General features: G+C 44.3%; 1 protein-coding gene and 1 long non-coding RNA gene across 2 annotated transcripts in view; one reads left to right on the top strand and one right to left on the bottom strand.

The window, feature by feature from the left end:
* The window catches only part of LOC143442469 (uncharacterized), a 56,112-nt gene extending 48,966 nt beyond the window's left edge, over positions 1-7,146 (top strand). Inside the window, exons 3-4 of the long non-coding RNA XR_013110713.1 lie at positions 80-324; positions 6,599-7,146. This is a non-coding gene — a long non-coding RNA (uncharacterized LOC143442469). The remainder of the gene's footprint in view (positions 1-79; positions 325-6,598) is intronic.
* Positions 3,951-10,500, bottom strand: LOC117708786 (spermatogenesis-associated protein 31F1B-like). Its single transcript, XM_034502642.2, has 4 exons — positions 10,272-10,500; positions 9,638-9,683; positions 8,347-8,407; positions 3,951-7,684 (listed from the first exon to the last, which is right to left on the bottom strand). The coding sequence occupies exons 1-4, from the start codon at positions 10,413-10,415 to the stop codon at positions 4,117-4,119; spliced, it is 3,819 nt and encodes a 1,272-aa protein (XP_034358533.1). The 5' UTR covers positions 10,416-10,500; the 3' UTR covers positions 3,951-4,116.
* Positions 10,501-26,005: the final 15,505 nt, after the last annotated feature.

Genomic DNA, 26,005 nt, shown 5'->3' with positions numbered 1-26,005 from the left:
ACAACCTGTCTTAACCTTGGTGTTTTCTTTCATCTAAGTGTTTTTTCCTGTTTTTTTTCTTTCCTCTCTTGTACTGTAGATGACCACGTCTCAGATCCAGGGCTCATCAATCCCAAAAATGAGGAGACAGCAGAGCACTGGTTGGTGAGCCTCTGTGAGACAAGCCCATGGCTGATATTCGGGCTGGAGAAATTGGTTTTGGGGGAAGTCTCTCTGCTTTGTACACCAGACCTACTAGGTTCTCACATCTGTGTGGTTTCCCCTCTGCCTCTGGCCTGAGAGACTATGGAGAAGAGCTGCAGAGCACTCAGGCAGGTGCTTTGGGTGAGTAAGACAGTACTCGGCCTCCACTGAAGAGCTGATTAGAAAATGAGTCATGCTAACCATCGACTCTACCTACACAGGTCTCTAGAGTGTGTCTACCTGCTGTTTTAGTTAGCCATTTAAAAACGGACAGCAATGGAGCTGGAGAGATGGTTCAGTGGTTAAGAGCACTGGCTGCTCTTCCAGAGGACTCTGGTTCAGTTCCCAGCACCCACATGGCAGCTCACAACTGTCTGTAACTCCAGTTCCAGGAGATCTGACACCCTCACATCAATGCACATAAAATAAACTAAATTTTTTTTAAAAAAAAAACTCACAGCAAAAGACATTCCCCGTTGAAAGGGAATTGCCTACTCATTAGCTCTTACATCAGAGGTAACACCCACTTACAAGCTGTAAAACACTCCCACTTGCTGACCTATTCATTTCTACTGGGTTTTGATCCAAGAATTTTTAAATGACGTTTTGACTAAGCTCAGTGTTTTTGAGTAAATTTCTACTAAGTTGTATTGCATTTAGAAGTGCAGATTTAACCACTGAGCATGGTGGTTTAATGATTTTAATCCCAGTACTGGGGAGGCAGAGCCAGGAGAAACTGTGAGTTTGAGGCTAGTCTATTCTACCCAGTGAGTTCCAGGACAGCCAGAGCTGTCAATAAGACCCCATTAGGGGGAGGGGTTGAAAATGGATAAAACACTGTGTACAGTGAAAGCAATCCAGTCTATGGTCTTTTATGAATGGCTGTGTACACCCGTGTTCAGTATGCATGCCTACATATATTCTTATGTTTTTATATTTGCATTATACTAATTGTATTATAGTTTAGCAAGTGTCCATGTAAGTTAAAACAAGTAAATCAGCCCTAAATGAGGCCTGGAGAGATGGCTCAGTGGTTAAGGGCAGTGGCTGTTCTTCTAGAGGTCCTGGGTTCTGTTCCTAGCACCCATACAACAGCTGACAGCTGGCTGTAACTCCAGTCCCAGGGGATCTGATGCCCAGTGTGGGAACCAGATTCTCACATGGTACATATACATGTATGTAGGCAAACACACATACATATAAGTTTTTTTAAGTTAAAAAAAATCAGTCCTAAATGCTATTGGGTTCATATAATTTTTTAAAAATCTTTGACACTATGTTAAATTTATTGGTAAAATAAAAATTAAAAATATCTTGAAAATTAATGTCTTTACCTCAGTTGCTAAGTCAATAAAGATATTTGTATTTTTTTTTACTGGGTCTCAAAAGAATGTTTATTTGTTTTAAATCATCATTTCCTAGCTCTGGCTAAATAAACACTTATTATTTTAGCTTATCATACTATATTTTACATTTCGTATCTAGTATCTAGACGTGCACACACATCTGCAGGCTTCATTTGCCATGCATCTGAGCCTCATGCAAATGTTATACAAAAGTCTGACTAGAAAGTTAGACCCTGCAAGGAAATCAGTAAGTGCTGTATTTTGTACCCACGACATTTGGAGCTTAAATCATCATTAAACTCTTGGCATTTCTTCTGTTTGTATTTAATGCCATTCAGAAACAAAACACATGCATTAGAAGATCCTGCTTTATCTAGTTAAAATCTGATCTTTGTTTTGTTTTTCATTTTAAAGGATTAGAAGAGATTTCTTTTTCTTTTTTCTTTTTTTGGAGATTATTTAACACGTGTGTGTGTGTGTGTGTGTGTGTGTGTGTGTGTGTGTGTGTTTGAGTGTATGGTTGTGTACCATGTGCACGCTGTTGCCCCTAGAGGCCAGAAATGGGTACTGGATCCTCTTAAACTGAAGTTATAGCCAGTTGTGAGCCAACACACCCAAGTCCCCTGGAAGAGCAGCCAGTACTTTCAGCCACGAAGCCATCTCTCCAGCCCTGAAACCTGGCCTTTATCTGCTTGCTTTAATCATTTTTACCAGTGTGTGAGATGAAACTGTATCAGGGAAATGTACTATGATCATCCCTACTGTTTTCTAAATATATGTTTAAAGCTAATCTATATAGATCCATCAGAGAAAGAAAAAAAACCCTAAAAGTTCTTTTGGGCCAGGATTCCCAACTCTACATTAAAGGTAAAAACTAAGTTTATATAAGACCTGTGGATCTGCAATACTTCTGGTTATTAGAGTTTTTTTTATATAGAGTGCATTCTCCTAAAATGCTGGAGAGAGAAATACTGAGCTGGTGACCTCCAGACTGAAATTGTATGAGTAGCTTTCTCATGCTCATGTGCTCCCGATGTATTATGATCGTCTCCGTGTGCTCTGTGTGCAGTGATGAGCAGCAGAGGGCAGGGCAATAGGCCCGAGGCTGTATGCATCCTTGATGGTAGAGATAACAGGATTGGCTGGTGAATTGGATATGGACTCTGAGATGAAAAAGGCAAGGATGGCACGAGTATCTGTGGCAACACTACTGGGAAGATGGGGTAGCCATTGGACTTTGTAAGAAACACTGACTGGTGCGTTTGTTCCAGCTGAGCAGTGGGGGTGGGGGACTCAGGAGTTGTCTCTGCAGAGTCGGAGGTGAATAATGGGATTGAGTAGGCAATCTGGATATATAAGAAGGACTCTAGCCAGAGTTCAGAAACTCTGTCTTAGCAAAGGCCATGTCTTGTGTTTAATGTAGTCTCTGGCATAAGAGAAAAGCACCTGGCCCACAGTCAACGTGTTTGTTGAGTACAAGGTTTTTCTCAAAGCCACACTTCCAGAGACCTCATCCTCATCCAAGTACTTTGTCCTGTGTCAGGGCTCCATACCCTATGGCACTGATGACCCTAAAGCAAAGTGATGCCATTAGATACCGGCCAGAAGGAATCCATTCCTGGGACAAGTTTTCATACTTTTCAGCCTCAGCTGGCGCACGTGACAGTTGAGAAATAGTCATTAGAGCTAAGTACATTTTTATAAACTTTGAGGAAAATATTGTGTCTCATGATGGCTATAGAGAGAAGGTCAGGATCATGGGTGGAGGCGATGTTCTGGGAAAGGAGGAGAGTCTCTCTGAACCTTTTGTTGTTGAGACAGGACCTCACTGTGCAGCCCTGGCTGGCCTTGAACTCATTAGGTAGGCCAGGTGGGCCTCATACTCACTGAGATCAGCCTGTGTCTGACTCCCGAGTGCTGGAATTAAAGGACCGCACCACTACACTGGGCACCTAGTTTCTTCTAGATTGACTGGATTAACCATTCAGAATGTTCCTGCATAAATCGGGCTCAGGAATCCTGGTGGTGATGCGGTTTAGGTAAAGGCCCCAAACCATGAAGAATCTTTTTTGATGGTTTTCTGCAGTTGCTAACTAGTTCTTTTTCATTCCAGCCTTTGACTTTCATAATTAAATTGAGAACATCACAACTTTCCCCTTATTACTTTACCTTTGGCCCCAAAATATGAGACAGGCAGATTTTGGTGAAGGAATTCAAGCCTGACTTTCATCTTTAATGTATATTACACAAGAGACTTCCTTTCTGGTCAGGCATTTTAATTCACATTCTAGGTTGGGGTAAGGAAAACTGACTTGTCTGAAGTAAGCTTAAGTCTCCTTCCTGAGATGAGGGCATTTTCGTTTCCTTCATACCTTTTCTTAATAATGTACAGCAGAGACAAAGAAGACAGACAACGCATTTGGAGATAAAAAATATATTTTGGGTAGTGCAGTCCCCACCTGTTCATCAAAGAAAATGACAACAGTGTGTTCTTAAAGGGACACAGAGGTTGGGGAGCCTAGAAACTGTCATCACGTAGGGCGTTCTCCATTACCAGAAGAACATTTCTGAAGTAAACCCTGGGGAACTAGGGTTGGTTTCTGTGTTGAGTGGCATAAGCCAACCTAGGACAGTGGCGAGGGCAGTGACGGGAGTTGCCTAGCATTGAGACAGGACCAAGCTGCCGAGAGTGAGGGCAGAGCTTACTGTCTAGAATGTGGGGAGCAGTTAACAAGGAGGTGATCACTGACTTCTCAGAGGATGAAGACTGGGCCTTGGGCCCTCTGGAGTCCTCTGACTTAGTTCTCTTGATGGGGATCTTGGTTCGAGACGGACCCCTTTCAACATTTTCTTTACTAGTTTTGGCCACTTTTCCAGGTGTAGAGACCATGGATGGTTCTGAGTGTGTTTTGCTCTTTATCTTGGGGTTAATAGAGTGAAAAAAGAATTTCATCTTATTTTTCAAGCCAGTCTCTGGAAGATGGCCGGGCTTAGTATAAGGAGAGGCTGGCATCATATGCCCTGGTGAAAAGTGACTTGGACAAGTTTGGCCCTGAAAAGGCTTTCTCTGAATTGGTGAGCATGGGAAAGGAAGGCCCTGGGAAGCCTGGCAGACCACAGGCTGGGGGACTTCAGGAATCCTCGCAGGTTCCAGGACAATGTATTCCTCGCTTTGACTGTCTTCTGTGTCCTGCTCAGAGTCTGTCTCCATAAAGACTTCTGAAGGTGGATCTGGGAACTCAAGCTCAGGGGGTTCGGGGTGGCTGTGTGGACAGACAGCCTCAAGATGAAAGTTATGGCCCTGCTGTGAGGATCCCTGGGGTCTGTGCAGGGGCTGCCTTTCTGGCTCCTGCTCTCCATCTTGGTGTGTCTTTTGACTGACCAGGGAAAGCCCAAGACCTGCATCCCCTTCTCCGAGGTCCCCCACTGTCTGGGGTTTTTCTAGGTTGTACTTTTTCCTTCCAGCATCCATGTTGACACAGACTTGTGTCTTCATCATATCCCTGTGGAACTGAGAGGCCTTGGAGCCTTGCTGTGCAGGACTCTGGGGCATTGCTTTGGAAGTAAGTTGCTTTTGCTCCTGGCTCACAGCTTGTATTGCAGGAGCTGCCTGTTTTTTAAGCTGGAACCTTTTTGCATTTGGGGCTGGAGGAGATGGGCATGCGACAGGATGCTCCTGTAGCAGCCTGCTCTCTGGGATGTGTAGACTCCTGAGAAATTCCTGGATGGATTCGCTCTCTAGGCCAGCTGTATTCTCTTTGTACTCTTTCCTCTCCTTTTCAGAAATCCCAAACTGCATTGCTAGGACCTTTTTCTTCAGGTGGAAATTCAGTTTGGCCAAGATATGTGTGTTTAGTGAGTAGGGTCTGTCTTGGGGAGACTGGCTCTCTGGAGGCACCTTCTCGGTCCTTCCATCTGCCTGTACAATGTCTGCAGACACCACACTGTCTTCCTGAATGCAGGGCTCAAGTGGGGTAATTTGAGTCAGAGTTTTTGATGGGTTTTTGATAGGTCTGGGAATCTTCTCTCTGAGTCTTGGTTGGCTAGTGACTGCTGGGGATACAGGCCTAGAGAGAGCCACACAGTAAAGGGCAGGCAGGCCTGATAGGAAGGCCAGATACTTATGATGTAAAGTTGTCTCCAGTTTTTTAATGGTTTCCTCAGACAGGGCTTGGGGTCGCTTACAGTGTTCAAAGAGAGCACCAGATAAGGCCTGTGTCTCCTGGCTGAGGGCCTTTGGTTTCCAGGAAACAATTTTGTGATGTAGGTTAAGGTCACTTTTACTTTCTGCCTGTAACTTTCTGCATTGGCCTTGTGGAATCCAAGGGAAGGGAGCCATTGTTGCCAAGCTTCCAGGAATTCTGCATTCCCAAGAACTCCAGACCTGGGCTGGGATCTTGCCCTCATGGATCTGTTCACATTTGAAATCAACATGGCTTTTTAACATTTCCCTTGCCTCAGCAAACAAGTGTGGCATGGGAATTGACCCTTTGCCCACTATGGGTGAGAACATGTCACCAGACCCATCGGCCTCTGGCTGCCCTGGCTGTGAAATGCTCATATTGGGTAGCCTATTGTCTATACAGGACAGGGACTGCTGGTCAGTAGAGGAGAAAAGCATGTGAATAGAGTGCTGGATCCTCTGGGGCAGCCCCCAGCGAAGGTGAATCAGCCGCTTCTGTAGGTGGAATTCTAGCAGCCTGCGCGCATGCTCTGGGAAGCTTTCCTTGGTGGAATATGAGATGGGCTTCTTTGCCAAGAAAGTTTTTACTGTCTTAGCTTTAGCGTGTGCTTCCCACGACATTCGGCTCTGGGTGTACTGGTTTTGTAGGAGGAGAGCTGGCAGGCCCCATTGAAACTTGAGTTGCTTCTCTAGGAGGTGGCGTTCCAGTGCCTCACACTCAGCCAGAGTCAGGAATGGGACAGCCATCTGTGCTCCTTCATGCTCATAAGGGGTCTTGCCATTTGGAGAAGTTGGGGAAGAGGGCAGGGCTGACTCACGTGGTGTTTTGGGTAAGGAAAGGCCTGAGGGATCTGTGGAGGGCTTAGACGTGGTTTTTTTCTTGCAGATACCTGGAAAGCTCAAGGAAGTAACATCCAAGGACTCACTGTGAAGAGATGGAAGGCCACAGAATAACTGGCTATAATATTCACTCTGAGAATTGTCTCCTGAGTCATTAGCTTTTGCCTCGGGGAGTGAATAAAAATTCCTTAGATGTTCAGCTTCATGAGAGGGCAAGCAAGTATGGATTTGGTGCCAAGGCTTTCCTTGTTTCAGGTTTATAACAGGCCATTCAGAAACCCAGAAGGTCTGGATGGGCTGGTCTACCAAATATAAGCTGTTGGTCTTGTGGGAAATGATCCCAGTTTTGTCCTTAGTGTCCTTAGAACTACTGTTCAGAATGCAGGAAGATTGATTTTCTCTAGATCGACAAAATAATGTTGGGTCTGGCATAAGCTGCCTCAGGGACTCCTCCACACGTCTGGGAAGACCCCACTTCTGGAAATGTATCCATTTTTTTACATGTAGTTCAAGAAGCCCACGGACTTTAGGACTAAGTAATGGCAGGTGGGAAGACAGCATTGAGTCCATACGTAAGGACATCGTATGTGTCAGGTTAGGGATCTTTGGATCCAGGGATAGTAAAGACACAGAGGACGTCACGCGATGAAGCTCTTGGCTTTCCTGGTCGAGCTTTGTTTTGCTTTGCATTATTTTTTCCTTAATCATTAAAACCATAGGTTCCTTGAGCCCTGAAGAAGCCATCGTCTCTGAGACCATGGGCATGTTGGCTAGATGAAATTTTTCATCTAGCTGGAGGTGATCAGTCCAGTATTCTTGGACACCGACTGTGTTGGTCAACTCGGTTAAGTGTTCAGTTAGTTGTGTTAGTGTTTGGTTTTCAGGCCCCAGGGGAAGATGTCTGGTGTGCCTGGAACGAAGCTCCATATTTTGTTCAAAAGACATGGGCAACATCTCCAGGTGAGCAGAGTGAGCAGAGTCCTGTGGCAGTCCCAACAAAGCAGGGGAGAGCTGGCTTTTCTCACTCTGCAGCAACTGCTGAATCTCTAGAGTCGCAGCCTCACAGATTTGGCAGCCGGGATCTATACACAGGAGCTGCCGCACATTGCCCTCCTTGGGGAGCCAGCTTTGGCTTGGAAGAGAAAAAAAGACAACCATTAATGGACAAATTACATCTGCCTCTTTGGAAGAATGTGTCTGGAGATTTCTGGGCCCCTTTCTCTAGTCCCACAAGTTCTAACCCTATTCTGTAGAAAATGAGGTCCTTATTCAAAGCATGGGGTGTCCCTGCTGCTATATCCAGAAACTCTTGGGAATCATTCCTGCTCTCCAGAAACTAGAGGGTAAGATGATGGGGCGATGGCCTCCGGCAACTGCTCCCCCACCCTGAGGACAGACAGGAGGTAATATCAGCAGGATCCAACCAGACCCAGGGCTCTGCCCTTGAAAGGCAGCAGAGGGAAGCCCATATGACATGGTGACCTCTTTATGCTGAATTCACTGTCTTGACAGCTTGGTGTCTGGGTGCAACCCCAGCAATGTCCTTTACAGAGTATGCGCTAGTCCGTTCTGAACTTCAGAACTGCTGAGACCCTAACATACAGAGTGGGTATGGGGTGGCTCTTTCCTCCTGTTGAGATGTGACCCATCCCTGGCCTGGCAGTCCTCTCAGCTGGTGAACCTGCCTGCACAGTGTGTCTCTCCTTCCCTCAGTTACCCCTTTTCTCACCCCTAGCCCAGATCAGGCCAAGAAATGATCTGAGTTTAGACCACCCACAGAGGTCAAGAGGTCACCTTTGCATGATAGAGAGCAGCTCCCATGGCTTCTCAGCTTCTTCTCGGGAAAGTCTCCTGGCTGAGGAATCAGGACACAGTGTTATGTGGTGAATGAGCACATTAGGGTATCCTACAGGAATCTGAACAGTAAACCCTCAGCTCAGCAAGAGGAAGCTGAGCACCTAGACTCTATGGCGTGCTCTATGGCGTGTCCGTGCAGAGCACCACCATTTACAATGCACTGTCTATGCCCAATTTCATTTGGTCTTCACAGGCAAGTGAGGGTCACCAGTATTATGCCTATTTTGTGGATGACTGAATAAGTTAAATTTTACAGGGTTATAAAACTAGTTCTTTTTTTTTATTATTATTCACTTTACATCCCATTATCAGCTCCTCCTCCTAGTACCCCATCACACAAGTCCTCCCTCTATCCCACCTTCCCCTTCTTTTTTAAGAAGAGGAAGTCCTCTTCTGGGTATCACCCCTCCCCCCCCACACACACTAACTCTCACCCCATAAAACTAGTTCTTAATCTAATTTCTACTTTCCTATGACAAAATACCTAGTATTTTGTCAAGTTACTTAAGGGAGAAGAAGTTTGTTTTGGCACATAGTTCCATCCATTGTGGCATGAAAGGCATGGTGACTGGATGCCTGTGAGTAAAACTGAGAGAGGCCCATGTTATGATGGAGGTCCTAGGATAGTGGGGGTGGATGCCAGAGATACGGAAAGTTGGACAAGGAATGCTGTCTGTACCAAGCATCACCAGTTAGAAAGAGCCTAGAGAGAGCGTGTTGCAAGCACCAGGTCCCTATAGGAGTGGGCCTTTAAGGATTACAGCCCACATTCTGTTCTGCCTGCAACTCTGCTTCCAGATGTGCCCTGATGTGTACAAACCATGCTCAAGCACTTGCTGCTATGAGACAAAGCACTCAGTCGCTATGCCTTTCCCACTGTGGATGGATGGATAAGCTCTGAAGCTGTAGGCCAAAAGAAATCCTTCTTTCTTTGCTATCCTAGGCATGCCATCCCAGTGTGGGGAGGGGAAGTAGTGACTGCTAAGTGATCCCTTGCTGCACAGTAATCTCCATCACGTTCTTAACTGCTTAGTGTCAAGGGATTTAGGTAGGAGGTTTCGGAACATTCCCAGTTCCCACCCACCGCAGTCTTCTGCGTAAATCCCAGGTTGTAGAATTCAGAGCTTCCCAAGTTAGAACACCTGGCTCTAGGCAGCAGGGGTTCTGAGGAGCAGAGAAGGTGGGAGCTCTCCCAGGGGTGAGGAGTCAGGAGACATTGGGACTTTACCTCTTGACGCTGCATCTCTAGCGCTTTGCCTGACTTTTCGGTGATGCTTAAAGAGAAAAATATTACAGTGTAAAGCCAGGACTCCATTCTCTTCTTCATGTCCCAAATGAGAGACAGATCATATACATCTCCCTGTATTTCTTAAGCTCCCTACATCTCTGACTTTCTTTCCACCTGAGCATTTTCCCTCTCTGCCTATCTTGGATTCATTTGAGGGTCTCCATGTTCTTCTTCATGTCTCTACTCTCATACAAACTTCTGTGGGAAGGACGGCACAGGGGGAAAGGCTGAACAGACTCAGACACTTCTGACAGCCTGAGGACTTCTGCTCACAAAGTCCTCCAAGTGGAGCCCTCCACCCCCAGAAGTTGGGAAGTCTTCTGAAATCCAGGGCAGTAGTTTATTATCTATTTCTCAACTCAAGACAAACAGCGAGACTGTTGGCTTTTCAATCAGAGTACATTGCAGGTGGCACAGGGGTAGTGGTGGTAAGGAATTATTTATAGGTCCTTTGTAACCACTTTCTTTTCTAAGTCCTTTGGCACAAAATGGGGACAATCTGGAGAAGCATTTAGAATGTAGAAGTTACTTATCTAGGCTTAAAGTAGTTCAATGAGAGTCAGTGTTTTCCTACCCGGTAGTAGCTCTTTTTAGGTTCCAAGCTCAATCTCTGGTAAGTCCGTCTTATTTGCCAGGCAATTAGGAGAATGATGAAGATGGAGGTGTAGGTACATAAAAGATAACTGATGTCCCAGAAAGAACATGCAGGGCTCAACATGGCCTAAACCTCATTAGCATGAGGAGACCAGTCATCTCTGTATTAGTCGTTCAGGGGCCTACGTGCCTAATGACTCAGAAGCATTGGACATTGTCATGGCTGCCTCACAGAGGATGGAATTAGGGCACCAGACTGCATCACAAAGCCCTCTGTTCCACAGAGGTTGCTCCAGTGGTGTTTCATTGGTCATCTGTAAAATCTATCTATCATCTATCTATCTATCTATCTATCTATCTATCTATCTATCTATCTGTCTATCTACACACACACACACACACACACACACATTCCCCCCCAACTTTACTTCCTGTGTCTCCCCTCCCATGCTAACCTCTTTGTTCAGCTTCTTCTTCCACAACTGTATGGTCACTTATCTTCAGAAACTTGAGTCTTTGGCACACAAAGTACTTGAGAGAGAGTGGCTGGAAGAGAGTAACCCACACTAACTCTACACCTGACCTGGAGACACACAGGAGCTTAGAGAGGGCACAGCATGGGTGTGGCTTGGATGTTCCAAATAATGGGTGACCAGAGATCAAAACTACAAGAAAGAATAGTTATGGCTGATGTGGTGAAGCCATACATCCAACCATAAGCAATAAAGCATTGGCAGCCAGAGACAGAAATGGCCACTAATCTCTTCCTTGTGAGTATTCATCACCCTGAGCATGCAGGCTTTCACATGGGTAGAAATTCAAGTCTTGAATAGAGTTTCACCAGTGTGCTGTATCTGTGTATGGTGGAGGGGTATTATGTTTACAGCTGCTTTCTATCCACAGACAGGACTATCAGTCGGGTACCAAGTCTTCAAGTACATGAGCCTATGGGGGACATTTCTTATTCAAACACCATGTATATTTCAACAAAATATTATTATGTGGTAGTCTTTCTGTTGAATGGGTAATTCAACACAGAGATAGGATCAAGTAGACATTCTGAAAACAGAAAATATGCTAACAAAGATTGCTTGCCAAGACAGTCTTGACACTGGAGAAAAAAAAAATCAGTGGCCTAACAATAATTCAGTAGACATTTTCTAGGGTGAAATACAAGTGAAAACCAAACCAAAACAACAACAAAACAAAACCAAGCATCCAAGAGTTGTGACATGTATCAAAAAGTCTATTATATATGCAACAGACATCCTAGAAACAGACAGACAGACAGACAGAGACAGACAGACAGAAACAAAAGAAATATTAGAAGAAATAGCCAATAATTTTCAAAGTTAATGAGAAATCAATTAAAAATCAAGAAGCGCCACAATTTTTGTGATACTAGTAAATAACATTCTTATTTAATAACTCAAATCTTCAAATAATTTACATGATGAAAATGAAAGGTGATCTAAGCTTACAGTATGGTATTTCCATTTCCCAAATGCTTCTCTGTGTCAGAGAGAAAGAGTTCGAATTACAGAAATGATGCTTTGTCATACACTGGGGTTTTGAAAATCAACTGTCAGATGAATCAAGGGGAAAGGGGCTGAGAGGCCCTGCTCTGTGGAGAAGATTCTGAGGAGCTACAGAAATGACTCAGCAGTTAAGAGCACTGGCTGCTCTTCTGGAGGAAGCAGGTTCAATTCCTAGCACCCTCATGCTGGCTCACAAACATCTGTAACTCCAGTTCTTAGTTATCCAAGGCCTCTTCTTGCCTCCCTGGGCAGCGGGCAGTGCACAAACATGCATGCAGGGAGAACACCCATGAACATTTTAAAAAGAAAGAGCATATTTGGGGTCTGATGTGACAGCTCAGAGATTAAGGCAGTCACCACCAAGCTTGGCAGGATCCATGTGGTGGATGAAAGAAGAGAATCCACTTTTGAAAGTTCTCTCTGTCTCTGTCTCTCTCTTTCTCTCTTTCTCTCTTTCTCTCTTTCTCTCTTTCTCTCTCTCTCTCTCTCTCTCTCTCTCTCTCTCTCTCTCTCTCTCTCACACACACACACACACACACACACACTATAATAAAGGGGGGAAAAAACTGATCCTGCCAAGATTAGATAATCTTTGGCCTCGGGATGTTCCCAGTAGGTGGAGGAGGGATATCTGTTAGGACTTTGGAAGGTTTGTTTTTTTCCAGATCCATGACAAACTCATTAATCACTTACTCCACCAGCCAGGTGTTCAACAGGAATCTAGGGGTTAGTTACAACTTGAAAGGAATACATTAGCACCAGAGAGAAGAGATAGAGTTACCTCCTACTCAACAGCCTTGGGCAGAAGCTGCCAAGACTGCTGATATGGGTGCAAACAGAGCATGAGGGTGTACGGAATACACAGAAATGGAGAAGGGAGTAGAGGAGAGAGTAGCTATCTGGTAAGCCATCCTCATGACCCAGGAGCCATCACATGAGGGCTGAATATCAGGTTCTTGAACTGGGGAAGTGCTGATTCTGTCGATGCATTCACTTCCTGCTCCCCCATACCTGTTTTTTGTTTGTTTGGTTTGGGTTTTTTTTTTTTTTTTTTTTTTTTTTTTTGGCATGAAAAACTTCATGTGTTAAGACTTACCCACACTAAGAGCAGCAGAGAGGATGACTCTCCTCTGTCACCTTCACAGAGTAGGTAACTAGTTCGCTGGAGAGAACAAAGTAGCTGCAGGTCTCTTGGGAGAAAAAAGAATTTCATAGCTCTTTGGGAAAACGATATTGACAATAATATGTAGCTAAGTGTCCTGGCTAATTTATTGTCAACTTAACACAGGCTAGTGTCATTTAGGAAGAGCTCTCAATTAAGAAAATGACTCCACGTTACTAGACAGTACTCCATGGCCTCTGCATCAGCTTCTGCTTCCCGGTGCCTTGAGTTCTTGCCTCAACTTCCTTGGATGATGGACTACAAGCCACAGGATAAAATAAGCCCCTTCTTTCCTTGTTCCCCTTGGTTGTGTTGTTTTACCATAGCAACAGAGCCCCTGTCTAAGATGATAGGTTAAAATGCTAGTTAGAATAAAGTCGGGGGGGGGGGGGGCAACATGTGAAACTAATTGAGTTCTACAAGCCTAACCATGTGAAAACGAGACCTTGAGAAAAGAGAACAGAAAGAAATACCCCTCACTGAACCAGTCGGCTATGTGTGTTTTGACTCATTTTGGCATAATGCATGTTGAAATACAGTTTCTATCATGAGATGGGTCCTATTAAGGGAAGGGATCACAAAATAAACAGGGAAAAGAAGGAAGGCTGGGGCGAGGAGGAAAGGGAGGCACATGAGATATCAAAGGGTGACCATGTGGAACTGGAGAACCATTTGCTATGAACTTCCCTGAGGAAGACCACCTCTCCCAGCTTCCCTCAATTGCCTGTATTCCTTTGTGTAGGGTTGATACCGTGTGGACTTTTTCTATCCACATTGGCATATTCATTGGTGAGCAGGTTTTATATATGTATATACACATGTATATGCACATATATACATACACGCATATGCCTGCAGTAACAATGAAAAAAGGAGTCCATGAATCTGAAGAAGAACAAGGAAGGTTTACAGGAGGGTTTGGAGGGAGGAAGGGAAGGGAGGAATGTTGTAATTATATATTAAATATATTATATTACAGTCTCAAGATTAAAAAGTCAAAAAGAGGTGGTTGAGTTATGAGGGCTCTGTCCTAGTGAATTTACTAACCCACTCATAAATTAATGCCAGTGAATTAATAAAAGTTGTTGCTTGAGTGTTTTGTTATAGTCAAGATCTTTGTCTTAGCTTCACAGATGCCAGGCAGATGCTGCTGCCAAACTCCAGAACTTTGAGGAAATAGATGATTTCTTTATAAGCTTTCCTCATAAATTATTTATTCTTTTGTTTTGTTTTTTGTTTTTTTGTGTGTGTGTGGTGTTTTTTTTTTTTTTTTTTTTTTTTTTTGACAGGGTTTCTCTGTGTAGTCCTGGCTGTCCTGGAACTCACTCTGTAGACCAGGCTGGCCTCAAACTCAGAAATTCGCCTGCTTCTGCCTCCCAAGTGTTGGGATTAAAGGCATGCGCCACCACTGCCTGTTCCTCATAAATTATGTCATCTGTGGCATTGTTATGGCGACAGAAAATGGACTATTCTATGGTTTTAGGAAGGTCACAACAAATCATAAAGCTTCTAGAATATAACATAGAATGTCTTCATTTGTGACCTAAAAAAATAGTGCGGGAAATCTAACCCAGGGATTGAGCACACCAGGCAAACATTCTCCCACTGAGTTGCAACTCCAACCCTTTCATTAGGAAATTCTCGATGGAAAACAAAATTCCTTTAAGAGTTACAAGGCACTAATCATAAAATGAGATTGATACATTGGACTGCATTTTAAATACCAATTTCTTTTTAAAAGAGTGGTGTGGTGGTTTGAATAAGAATGACCCCCACAGATTCACACATTTGGATGCTTGGTCATCCGGGAGAGTAATTTCCAAAGGAGTGACCTCCACAAACAAAGGAAGCACAGGATTTTATTTGGGGGGGGGTACCCATAGTCATATAGGAAAGCACGGCAGGAATGAGCGTGTTTCTGTGTGTGCTCAGTTAAGGAGCATGCTCTTGAGTAGTTACAGTTTAAGGTCATTGTTTTTGTTAAAGTTTCTACTGCTGAGATAAAGACCTGACCAAAGCAACTTGGAGAGTTAAAAGCTTTATTCAGCTTATACTTTTAGGTAGCATTCATCACTGAGGGAAGTCAGCCCAAGACCTCAAACTGGACAGGGACCAAACTGATACCGAGGACATGAAGGGGTGCTGATAACTGGCTTGCTCTCCATGGCTTGCTCGGCTTGCTTTCTTTCTTTCTCTCTCTCTCTCTCTCTCTCTCTCTCTCTCTCTCTCTCTCTTTTCTTTCTTTCTTTCTTTCTTTCTCTCTTTCTTGCTTTTTTATTGGATATTTTATTTACATTTCAGATGCCATCCCCTTTCCCCATCCCCCCCCACAGAAAACCCCTATCCCATGCCCCCTTTTCCCTTTTGCTTTTCTACACTTTTTAAAAATGTTAATCAAAGGCTTTATAAGTTTGGTAATGCTCAATCAGAATTGTAACCCAATACCCAGCCTAGATATATCAACTATCTTTGACTGGTGGAGACACGTGAACATCTGCTTCCATATCCCCCCTCTCTTTCTCTCTGTTTCTCTCTCTCATCACCTAGCTTCTCCTCTCCTTCTTCTCCTCCTCTCCTTACTCCTTCTCTTCTTTTCAGTACCCCTCTCATTTTAGCTCCTCCTACATATCACCCTTCATTCTAAAGCCAAGAAAAAAGCCAGGTCCAGAACTAAGTGTTTTAGTTAGGAGAGATGACAGAGGTTCTGATTTAGTCAACAAAATGATGGACTGTGTATTAGGACTATCTTGTACCTCACTGGTACAAATTGGCATAATTATGCTCTAATTGTATTTTGAGAGAAAAGTTTTATTTTAACAGGTTGGCTTGCTTTCTTATACCACACAGGACCACCTGCTCAGGAGTAGCACCGTCTACAATGGCTGGTCCCTCCTGAATCAGTAACTAATTAAGAAAATGCCACACACGGTTGCCTACAGACCAACCTATGGAGTCATTTTCTTAGTTGTAATTTCCTCTTCTTGGATGACTTTAGCTTGTGTCGAGTTGATAAAAACGAAACAAAATGAAACAAAACAAAACCAAACCCAATTAGAACAGTTCAAGGAAGAAGGACAGTTGACAGGTTTTGGTCATGGTTCTGGACCATAAGTTTAAAAGGTTAAACAGGTAGACATGAGCATTTGGGGGTGTGCCCCACTGGGGTCCTAGGGGTGGCTGACAGGAGTGCCTCTAGGCAGGTGACTTTGTCAGGGTTTCTATTGCTGTGAAGAGACACCATGATCACCGTAACTCTTATAAAGGAAAACATTTAATGGGGGCTGGATTACAGTCTATAGGTTTAGTTCATTGTCATAATCGTAGCATGCAAGTAGGCATAGTGCTCGAGGTAGATGAGACGGCTACATTTTGACCCACAGGCAGCAGGAAGAGAAGAGGTTTGAGCTTCCTGAAACCTTCAAAGCACTTCCTCCAACAAGGCCACACCTCCTAATAGTGCCCTCCCCCATGGGCCAATGGGAGCCATTTTTATTCATGCCACCAGAGTAGGGTCGGTTGTTTCCAAGTTTACTTGAGACCTTTCACTTCTGCACCTTATTGCTCCAGTATGGTGAATCCAGAAACCATACTTTGACATACATATTTGACAAATATTACAGATATATTATAGGATGCAAATGTTTATAATCTCTCAAACTTTAAATCTCTGGCAGAGGGGGCTGGAGAGATGGCTCAGTGGTTAAGAGCACTGACTGTTCTTCCAGAGGTCCTGAGTTCAAATCCCAGCAACCACATGGTGGCTCACAACCATCTGTAATAAGATCTGATGCCTTCTTCTGGTGTGTTTGAAGACAGCTACAGTGCACTCATAAATAAAATAAATCTTTAAAAAAAATCTCTGGCAGAGATCTCTTTCAGTCTTTCAGGACCTCTCTGAAGTGTGTGTGTGTGTGTGTGTGTGTGTGTGCGCGTGCACACATAGGAGGCTAGAGGACAACTTTGTCAATCTAAAGATGCTATCTACCTTGTTTTTTTGAGATAGATTCTCTCACTGGCCTTGAGCTCACCAACTAGGCTGGCTGGCTCATGAGCCCAGATGTCTGTCTACCTTTGCCTCTCTAGTGCTGAGATTACACGTATTTGCCACCATATCCTGTTTTTTAAAATGTAGGTTCTGGGGCTCAACTGCAGGTCCTCGTACTTTATGAGGCAAGGCAACTATTTTATGGACTGAGCTATCATCCTGACTCTTATCTACCAGTCTTTGTGGCTAGACATCCCTGACCAGGCTTCTTTTTAAGACAGGGACTCCTTTAAATCTCCAGTATTTCTGGAATAAGCCAGGGCAGAGGTTATTTTCAATTCCTGCCAGACTTGGAGACCAGCATCAAGGCTTCAGGCTTCAGGCTTCAGGCTAACCCCCATGTGCTTGCTTTCTGATCCATCAAGTCCTTATTTTGTTCTCAAGACTCTTGTGGACAACTCGGGGTCCATTCTCATCTGTTGATTTTGTGAAATCAGTGGAGTAGCTTCCAAGTTCACCCAGAAGATGCTCTTGTGCAGGGATCAAGTCAGGAAGGCTGCCTTTCTTCATTGACTCTGTGCCAAACTGATATAAGGCTATTCAGCACGGACTGGAAACAAAACAGACACATGGGCAAAGAACCCCAGCATGCATTTCTTGGAAATAGGCCTCTGTCCTGACTAGTTTTAAGTTCACTTGACACAAGCTAGAGTCATCAGAGAGGAGGGAACCTCAATGGAGAAGACGCCTCCGTAAGATCAGGCTGCAGGCGAGCCTGTGGGGCATTCTTAATTAATAATTGTCGGAGAAGGGCTCAGCCCTTCTGTGGGTGGGGGTGGGGTCACTCCTGGGCTGGTGGTTCTTATATCTATAAGAAAACAGGATGAGGGAAGGCTTGAGGGACCTGAAGAGGATAGGACCCAACAGAGTCAACTATCCTGGACCCTTAGGGGCTCTCAGAGTCTGAACTACTAAGCAGGGAGTGAGTATGGGTTGGACATAAGCCCTCACATAAGTGTGGCAGATGTGCAGCTTGGTCTTCATAGGGGTCCCCCAACAACTGGAGTGGGGGCCATCCTTGACAACTCTGTTGTCTGCCTGTGGATCCCATTCCCCTAACTGGGCTGTCTTGTCTGGTCTCAGTGGGAGAGGATGCACTTCGTCCTGAAATGACTTGTTTGTGTGTGTGTGTGTGTGTGTGTGTGTGTGTGTGTGTGTGATGATACCCAGGAAAGGGATCCCCTTCTTAGAAGAGAAGGGGAGGAGCGAGTGGGGAAAGGATCTGTGAGAGAGGTGACTTGGAAGGAGGGGCTGATATTGGGATGTAGAGTGAATAAGTTAATAAATTAATAAAAAAAAGATTAAACTATAGGGAACTAAAAAAATAGGAAAGAAAGAAAGCAGGCTGAACATGCTACAAGAAGCAAGCCAGTAAGCAGCACTCCTCAATGCCTCTGCATCAGCTCCTGCATCCAGGTTCCTGCCCTGTTTGAATTCCTGTTCTGAATTCCTTCAATGATGAACTATGATGAGGACGCGTAAGCCAAATAAACCTTTTTGTCCCTAATTTGCTTTTGTTCACAGCAATAGTAACCCAAACTAGGACAGCTTCTAAACCAATTAGAAGGTTCTCAAACTCATAAGAAGTCACAAATCCTAATAGCTGAGGCCACATGAAGTTACTACTCAGGCCTCCGGAAAAGACAGGTGACTGCCAGGGAGGAGACGATAGGGACCACAACAACTACCCTGGGCTGCTCTTCTGTCTCAGGGCTGAGGAGTTAGAACCATGTGCTAGGGCAAAACGCGTGCTTGCAGACGACCCTGCAGCGTAGGTTTATGTGCTGGTTTGGCACTTGTGGGCAGAAGATGCCTGTGTGGAGAGCACTGTGGGCTCAGGGTCCCTGAACAAAGGTGCCGTTCATACAGTGGACACAGCGAGACCATTTTAGTAGTGCGCGTATGGATCATCACGTCTGTCCTGCCTTCTGTCTGAAGAGGAAATGAGATGAAGCCTATGACACGTCCCTGTGGACTCTGAGGATGGGCCACAGTAAAGAACCCTTACGCATTTGTTTCTAGAAAATAAGCTTCAGGCGGCCCCTGCTTCCATTGTCATGCCCCGAGGCAGCTGGGGGGTCACAAGCCTTGTAAAGAAAGCGAGACAGAAATGACTGGCAGCTCATGCAGAGCATTTACATGGGCCTTCCTGCGTCTTCTGCTCATAAAATACTAATAAATACCTAGAATGCACTAAAGTTCTCAGAACAGGGATCTTGGGTGTGTGTGTGTGTGTGTGTGTGTGTTTATGTTTTAATATACATGAGTATCTTTGTTATGACCCGAAGCCCAATATTTATGTAACTTCAACAGGAAACCTTGGCATAGCATAGACAGGGAAACTGCCTGAGCTTCAGGCCAATTAGTTCTGTGCAGGGCGATCACAGACGGAAGGCAGGGTGCGCTAGAGGGCGGCACCCTCACATCCTGTACTCAGGCGCCCAGGCTGCGCATTGGCTGAAATCTTTTGGGTCCTGTGGATCTCAAGCCTGGCTTTTCATCAGAATCACCAACGGCTTGTTAAAAACAGGGCTGTCTGTATTTTTTGCAGGCCAAGGAGAAAAAGAAAATGTTTGTAACATTCCAAATGGGCAGCTGGCAAGCCACTCGGGTCCCCTGGGGTGCTCATGTAACCTCCTTAGGTAGCTTAAATCCGAGTCCTGTGGAAACAATGATTCAGGGATAGATGGGGTGTGTCTCAGCGGCAGAGCACCTGCTTAACATGCGCAAGGCCCCGGGTTCAGTTCCATGGAGGTGGAAGGGAAGAGGAGGAGAAGCAGAAGGGGGTGGGGGCAAGGGAAGGAAGTGAGAGAAGGGGAAAGAGGAATATTTTAAGGACTCTTCACAAAGGGGAAAGAAATACACACATATAGGAGTCAATTTCCTATATATTACCAGAATTAAGTTAGAATAGATCCGATCAGAGATATAAGAGCAACCACTAAGAACATATTGTAAATAATGAAAAAAACATGACAAATTAAAATCCTACTAGGATTATTCACTAAATGCAAAACAAGGCATTAAAGAGGGACACCAAGAAAATCAAACGGTGAGACGTAAGTTTAACCATAAAAACAGCATTGGAAGACTATGGGGCAGATTGTTACTCAGATAAAGAATGAGAGCTGAGGGCTGGAGAGCTGGCTCAGCAGTCAAGAGCTCTTACAGAGGACTCAGGTCTGACCCAGCACCACAGCTCCCACGGTCTGTAACTTCGTTCCAGCAGACCTGATACCCTCTTTTGGCCTCCAAAGGCACCAGGCATGCTCATGTATATATACACACATACAGGCAAATCACCATACACATAAAATAAACATAAATAAATCTTTAGTAGAATGAGGGGCTGGGCAATGATTCAGTGGGTAATGTGCTTACTGTGCAAGCCGAGGAGCTGAGTTTGTATCCCCAGTACACATATAATAAAGCAAGGCAGCCTTCTGTGGTCATGTGTGCCTGTGGTCATGTGTGCCTGTGGTCATGTGTGCCTCTATGCCCAGTGCTTTGCAGGTGTGCTGGCTTTTGTCAACTTGGCATAAACTAGAGTTACTTGAGAAAAGGAGCCTTAACTGAGTAATTACTTTCATCAGTTCGGTCTGTACTCGTGTCTGTCAGGCATTTCTTGATTAAGGATTGATACGGGAGGGTCTGATACCCCCCGGGCAGGTATTTCTCAGTTATATAAAAAGAGAAGCTGAGGTTCAATCCACAGAGTGAGCCAAGAAGTAGTGTTTCTCCATGGTCTCTGCTTCAGTTCCTGCCTCCAGGTGCCTGCCTTGAACCTCTGCCCTGGCTTTCCTAGGTAAGATGGACTGTTACGTACAAGTTTCAGATAAACCCTTCTCTCCTGGTTGGGTTCTATAAGTATTTTATTACAGCAGCAGAAAGGACAGTAGAACAGGGTCTAAGATCACTGTCCTTTTTATCCAAAGATTTCTATTACAATCTTTCAATCTCTCTCTGTGTGTGTGTGTGTGTGTGTGTGTGTATGTGTGTGTGTGTGTGTGTGTGTATGTGTGTGTGTGTATGTGTGTGTGTGTGTGTGTATGTGTGTGTGTGTGTATGTGTGTGTGTGTGTGTATGTGTGTGTGTGTGTATGTGTGTGTGTATGTGTGTGTGTGTATGTGTGTGTGTGTATGTGTGTGTGTATGTGTGTGTGTGTATGTGTGTGTGTGTATGTGTGTATGTGTGTGTGTATGTGTGTGTGTGTGTGTATGTGTGTGTGTGTGTATGTGTGTGTGTGTGTGTGTGTGTATGTGTGTATGTGTGTGTGTGTGTATGTGTGTGTGTGTGTATGTGTGTATGTGTGTGTGTGTGTGTATGTGTGTGTGTGTGTATGTGTGTGTGTGTGTATGTGTGTGTGTGTGTGTGTGTGTGTATGTGTGTATGTGTGTGTATGTGTGTGTGTGTGTGTGCGTGTGTGTGTGTGTGTGTGTAGGCCGGAAATTCACATCAGGTATCTTTCTCAATTGCTCTATTTTTCAAAACAGTATCTCTCAATGACGTATGAGCTCACCAATTCTGCTAGGCTGGCTAGCTGACGGACTCCAAGAACCTCCCTGGGACAGCATCCCTGGGATTGCAGATGTGGGCCTCTGTGTGGGTGCTAAGGATATGAATTCAGGACCTCATGCATGTGTAGGAAGAACTTACCAGCTAAAACATTCCCTAGCTCTCTATATTTCTGCCTTTAATGACAACTCCTTCCTGTGTACAGAGCACTTCCCTTTTATCACCTCTCTCTCAGTAACAGATGTTTATCTTTCTCCTTCCCTGGGACTATACTGGGAGGATGGCTGGAGGGGAACATGGCTTGATAGGGGGAATGATTGTGGAAGGGATGCCAAGAAAAATGTAACTTAATTCACTATTAGTATATTAAAACTAGGCTGGATGATGGTGGCACACACCTTTAATCCCAGCACTCAGGAGGCAGAGGCAGGTGGATCTCTGAGTTGGAGGCCAGCCTGGTCTACAAGAGTGAGATCCAAGACAGCCAGGAACACACAGAGAAACCTTGTCTCAAATAATGAAACATATATACTTAAATTATTAACTTAATTTCTATCTCTACTACAAGATGTGGGTTGTAAGACTTCTGAAGTCTCTTCATCTGCTACTGTTTGGTCACCAACATGTAGCACAGGACCTACTATCCAGTCATCAATTGTGGAAAACCAATGAAGAGGTGAGAAACGCAGCATATGGTGCTGGGATCCTTTGAAGGACCAGGTATGGAGGCTATGGTGTCTTTTCAAGCTGTCTCAGTCACTATAAGTAGCAGTCTGTATTGTTCCAAGTAGCAACTGTTAACTACCAAGTGACACAGCATAGGGATAAGTCACTACTGTAAATATTAACTCCTGAGAGGACTCAAGAAAGATTTATGAAGTGTGAATTACCCCAGGTCCCCTGAATTGTTACCCTCTTACCACTTTCCTCCTGAACACCGGGCTCTTTAGTGAGCCAAACTAGGCAGGCAGGGACCCTGTCCCAACTTAGGCTGAGATTGAGACACCCAGCCTGTTCTACTGTGATATTTGCATTTCATACTAAATTTATCTATAACATTATAAATTTCACACTCCTACATTTCTGTTATAACATCATAATCATAAAATGACATTTTTGTCTTCTTTTTTGCAAGTCAAACGAACATTTCCATATATAAACAGAGAAGAGAAATTGCTGGTCATCTCCTTAAATGGTTTGAGGGCTTGCTACAAGGATGAGGCTTATTGCCTGGAGGAGCCATGTCCTGTGTGGGTTCTCAGCTATCCTCATGGCCTCTGTGCTCCCCTGGCTGACTTTTCTTTCACTAAAACTGAAGGGACCTGAGATGAGACACACAGTTTTACAGTTGTCCTGTGAAATGTTTACTATATATTATTTCTAACTACTCTTACAGGATTTCTGACAGAGGAAAGCTGTCTCACTGAAGAGTGTGTGTGAAGTCCTACAGACCTAAGATATAGAATAAAGAGAGCTGAGGAGAGGGACAGAGAGAAGAAGGGGAGGGAAGGGAAGAGAGAGGAGGAGAGAGGCTTTGTAGCTAGTGCCTCCCCCACCCATGGAGCAGAAAGAATATGTGCAGAAAGGAACATTAGGGAGCAACACAGCCCAACACAGACTTCTCTAAAGACTGGGGTCACTTCCTGACATCATGTATGAAGATTTCTAGTAACCATATGACTATAATATGGACTCCTACCACCAGGAAGCTGAATCTGTAAGCAAGACAAAGAAACTAATGAACACCTCTCAGACAGGTCAAGGACAGGAAGAACTAGCCCAAAGGACCTTGTTAATAGGTTCCTCAATTTTATAACTCCAATGATAGCCTTTTAAAAAGACTCACAAGCTTCTGTGGAGGTCTGAAAGGTGAGAGGGAAATCGGGAAACAGCATTCCAACAGGAGATGTGTCTAGGCAAGAACCCAGTCAAGGAAGACATTGTCAGTGGCTGGAAAAGAAGCCGTGTTCTCTGTCCGAACAATTCCAAGTCAGTGCGGCGTTTCAAGGTTGTCTTGGAGGGACTGTGGCTTTGCTTTCAATACATAGGCGAAATCCTTAATGGCAAGAAAATGTAGGTGTTTATGTTGTGGGGTTGTAGGTTTATGTTGTGGGGTTGTAGGTACTTACGTTGTGGGATAACGGCAGCTATGTTTAATGCTTGATTGTTTTGGAGCTGGTTTTGTCAGTTATGGTTGGTCTCTTCCTTTGCACCCATTTCTCTCTTGTGTTCTCTTTCTTGTCCTTGTCTCTTGATTTCCTTCTCATTCCTACTTTTCTTTTGCTCTTCCCAGCCCCCTCCTCCTCCTTCTTTTTTTCTCCTTCTTTCTCTCTTTCTCCTCCTTCTTCATCTCTTCTTCCTCCTTCTTCTTCTTTCACTGTTCTTTTTTTTCTTTCTTTTGAGACAACATCTCATATGTATATCTGCTTAGCCTGATACTGGCTAAGCTGTCCTTGAACTCACAAAGATCTGCCTGCCTCTGTCTCCTGAGTGTTGAAATCAAAGGCAATGAACCACCACATCTGCTCTCTTTTCACTTCTTACTTACAGTTTTCTGTAGCTTTACTAACCCTTAAGATCTTTGTGAGGTTCAAGTTCCAAACCCAGGAAAGGATGAGAGTCACGGGAGGGCAGAAGGTTAAAGAAGATGCAGGGAGCTACAGACGGGCACAGCATTCTGTATTTGCCCAGGCAATGGCTGTCACAGGCCACTAGGCACATGCTGGTGCCCATGGGCTGTACATGGGAAGGTAAAAACACATGTAGACCACATCCAAGATGCAGGTAGGTAGGCATTCAGATGCCTACAGATGGACACATGGGCAGGCTGGTAAAAGCTCAGGCAAATGCCCTTCACCTCAATGCCATATTCATATAAAACCCCCACAAAAGTGGAATTCTGCCAAAAGTAGTGCTTTAGTTAGGGATTTATTGCTGTGAACAGACACCATGACTAAGGCAACTCTTATTAAAGAAAACATTTAATTGGGACTGGCTTAATTAGGAGGTGTAGTCCTTTTGGAGTAGGTGTGTCACTGTGGGTGCGGGCTTTAAGACCCTTATCTTAGCTGCCTGGAAGTCAGTATTCTGCTAACAGCCTTCAGATGAAGATGTAGAACTCTCAGCTCCTCCTGCACCATGCCTGCCTGGATGCTGCCATGTTCCTGCCTTGATAATGGACTGAATCTCTGAACCTGTAAGCCAGCCACAAATAAATGTTGTCCTTATATGAGTTTCCTTGGTCATGGTGTCTGTTCACAGCAGTAAAAACCCTAACTAAGACAACTAGTGTCCACCATTTTGTGCTGACTCTCAGCCACTCTCAGCCATCTTGGGTCCTGCCAGATATCTATAGCAGTGACATTTGTTTAAATATAAACTGGCCCATCTGGTCCTCTATTCTCAGTAGAATTCTCCTTTGTTTCCTAACTCTATTGAGGATGTAACTGAAGTACCCAGGTGCTTTTTGCTGCATTTTCCTACCAAATCTGTTGTCAACTCGTTATCCACATTATTGCCGTCTGCTTCTTTGCCCAGTGTCTTTCAGTTTGGGGTGTTCACCCCATCTTTCTATTAGATCATTTTTGTGAGTCTTCCCATGTAAAATGACCTGGGTATAGTAGTGTATTCCTTAAATCTTAGTACTCAGGAGGCAGAGGCAGGTGAGTCTCTGTGAGTATGAAGCTAACCTGGGATAGAGAGAGTTCCAGGAAAACCAGGGCTATATATAGAGACTCTATCTCAAAAAATAATTAAATAAAAAAATTGAAACAAACATATGAAAACAAACATGCTCTCCTAGGAGGAAGCAGCCCTGATACCTCTACTTTCCTTGGGATGTTTTCAGCAGATAAAGGTGCTTCCAAGCCTGAAGGACTGAGTTTGATCTCTGAGACCCACATGGCAGAGGAAAGAAGCCACTTCTACAGATTGTCTTCTGGCTTCTACTGGTGGGCTGCTGGTGTGTGTGCTTCTGTATTCCCAATGAGTAAATAAAATGTAATAATAATAAAAAAAACAACCCTCAAATTCTAAAGAGGGGAAGGGCTGCAGAAATGGCTCAGAGGTTAAGAACATTGACTGCTTTTCCAGAGGTCCTGTGTTCAATTCCCAGCAACCACATGATGGCTCATGCCCATCTGCAATGGGATCTGATGCCCTCTTCTGGGAGTCTGAAGACAGTGACAGTGTACTCATATAAATAAAATATATAATTAAAAAATAAGTAAATAAAAAGGGGAGATTCTCCCTGCTTCCTTAACTTTGGTGTTACCAGGGACACAGAGGAGGGGCTTAAAAAGCTAGTCATCATGCGGGTTCCACACCCTCAATGACCTTCAGGTCTGCTCACTTCTGGTTAGCTACACAACAGCACTGTTCACGATAACCAATGAACTCATCTATGCATCCATTAAAGAGGAAAAGATAAGATGTGTTGTATGTATATATACAAT

The sequence above is a fragment of the Arvicanthis niloticus genome, chromosome 5 (assembly GCF_011762505.2).
Source record: "Arvicanthis niloticus isolate mArvNil1 chromosome 5, mArvNil1.pat.X, whole genome shotgun sequence".
NCBI classification, from domain to species: Eukaryota; Metazoa; Chordata; class Mammalia; order Rodentia; family Muridae; genus Arvicanthis; species Arvicanthis niloticus.
This window is presented reverse-complemented; position numbering and strand designations above follow the sequence as displayed.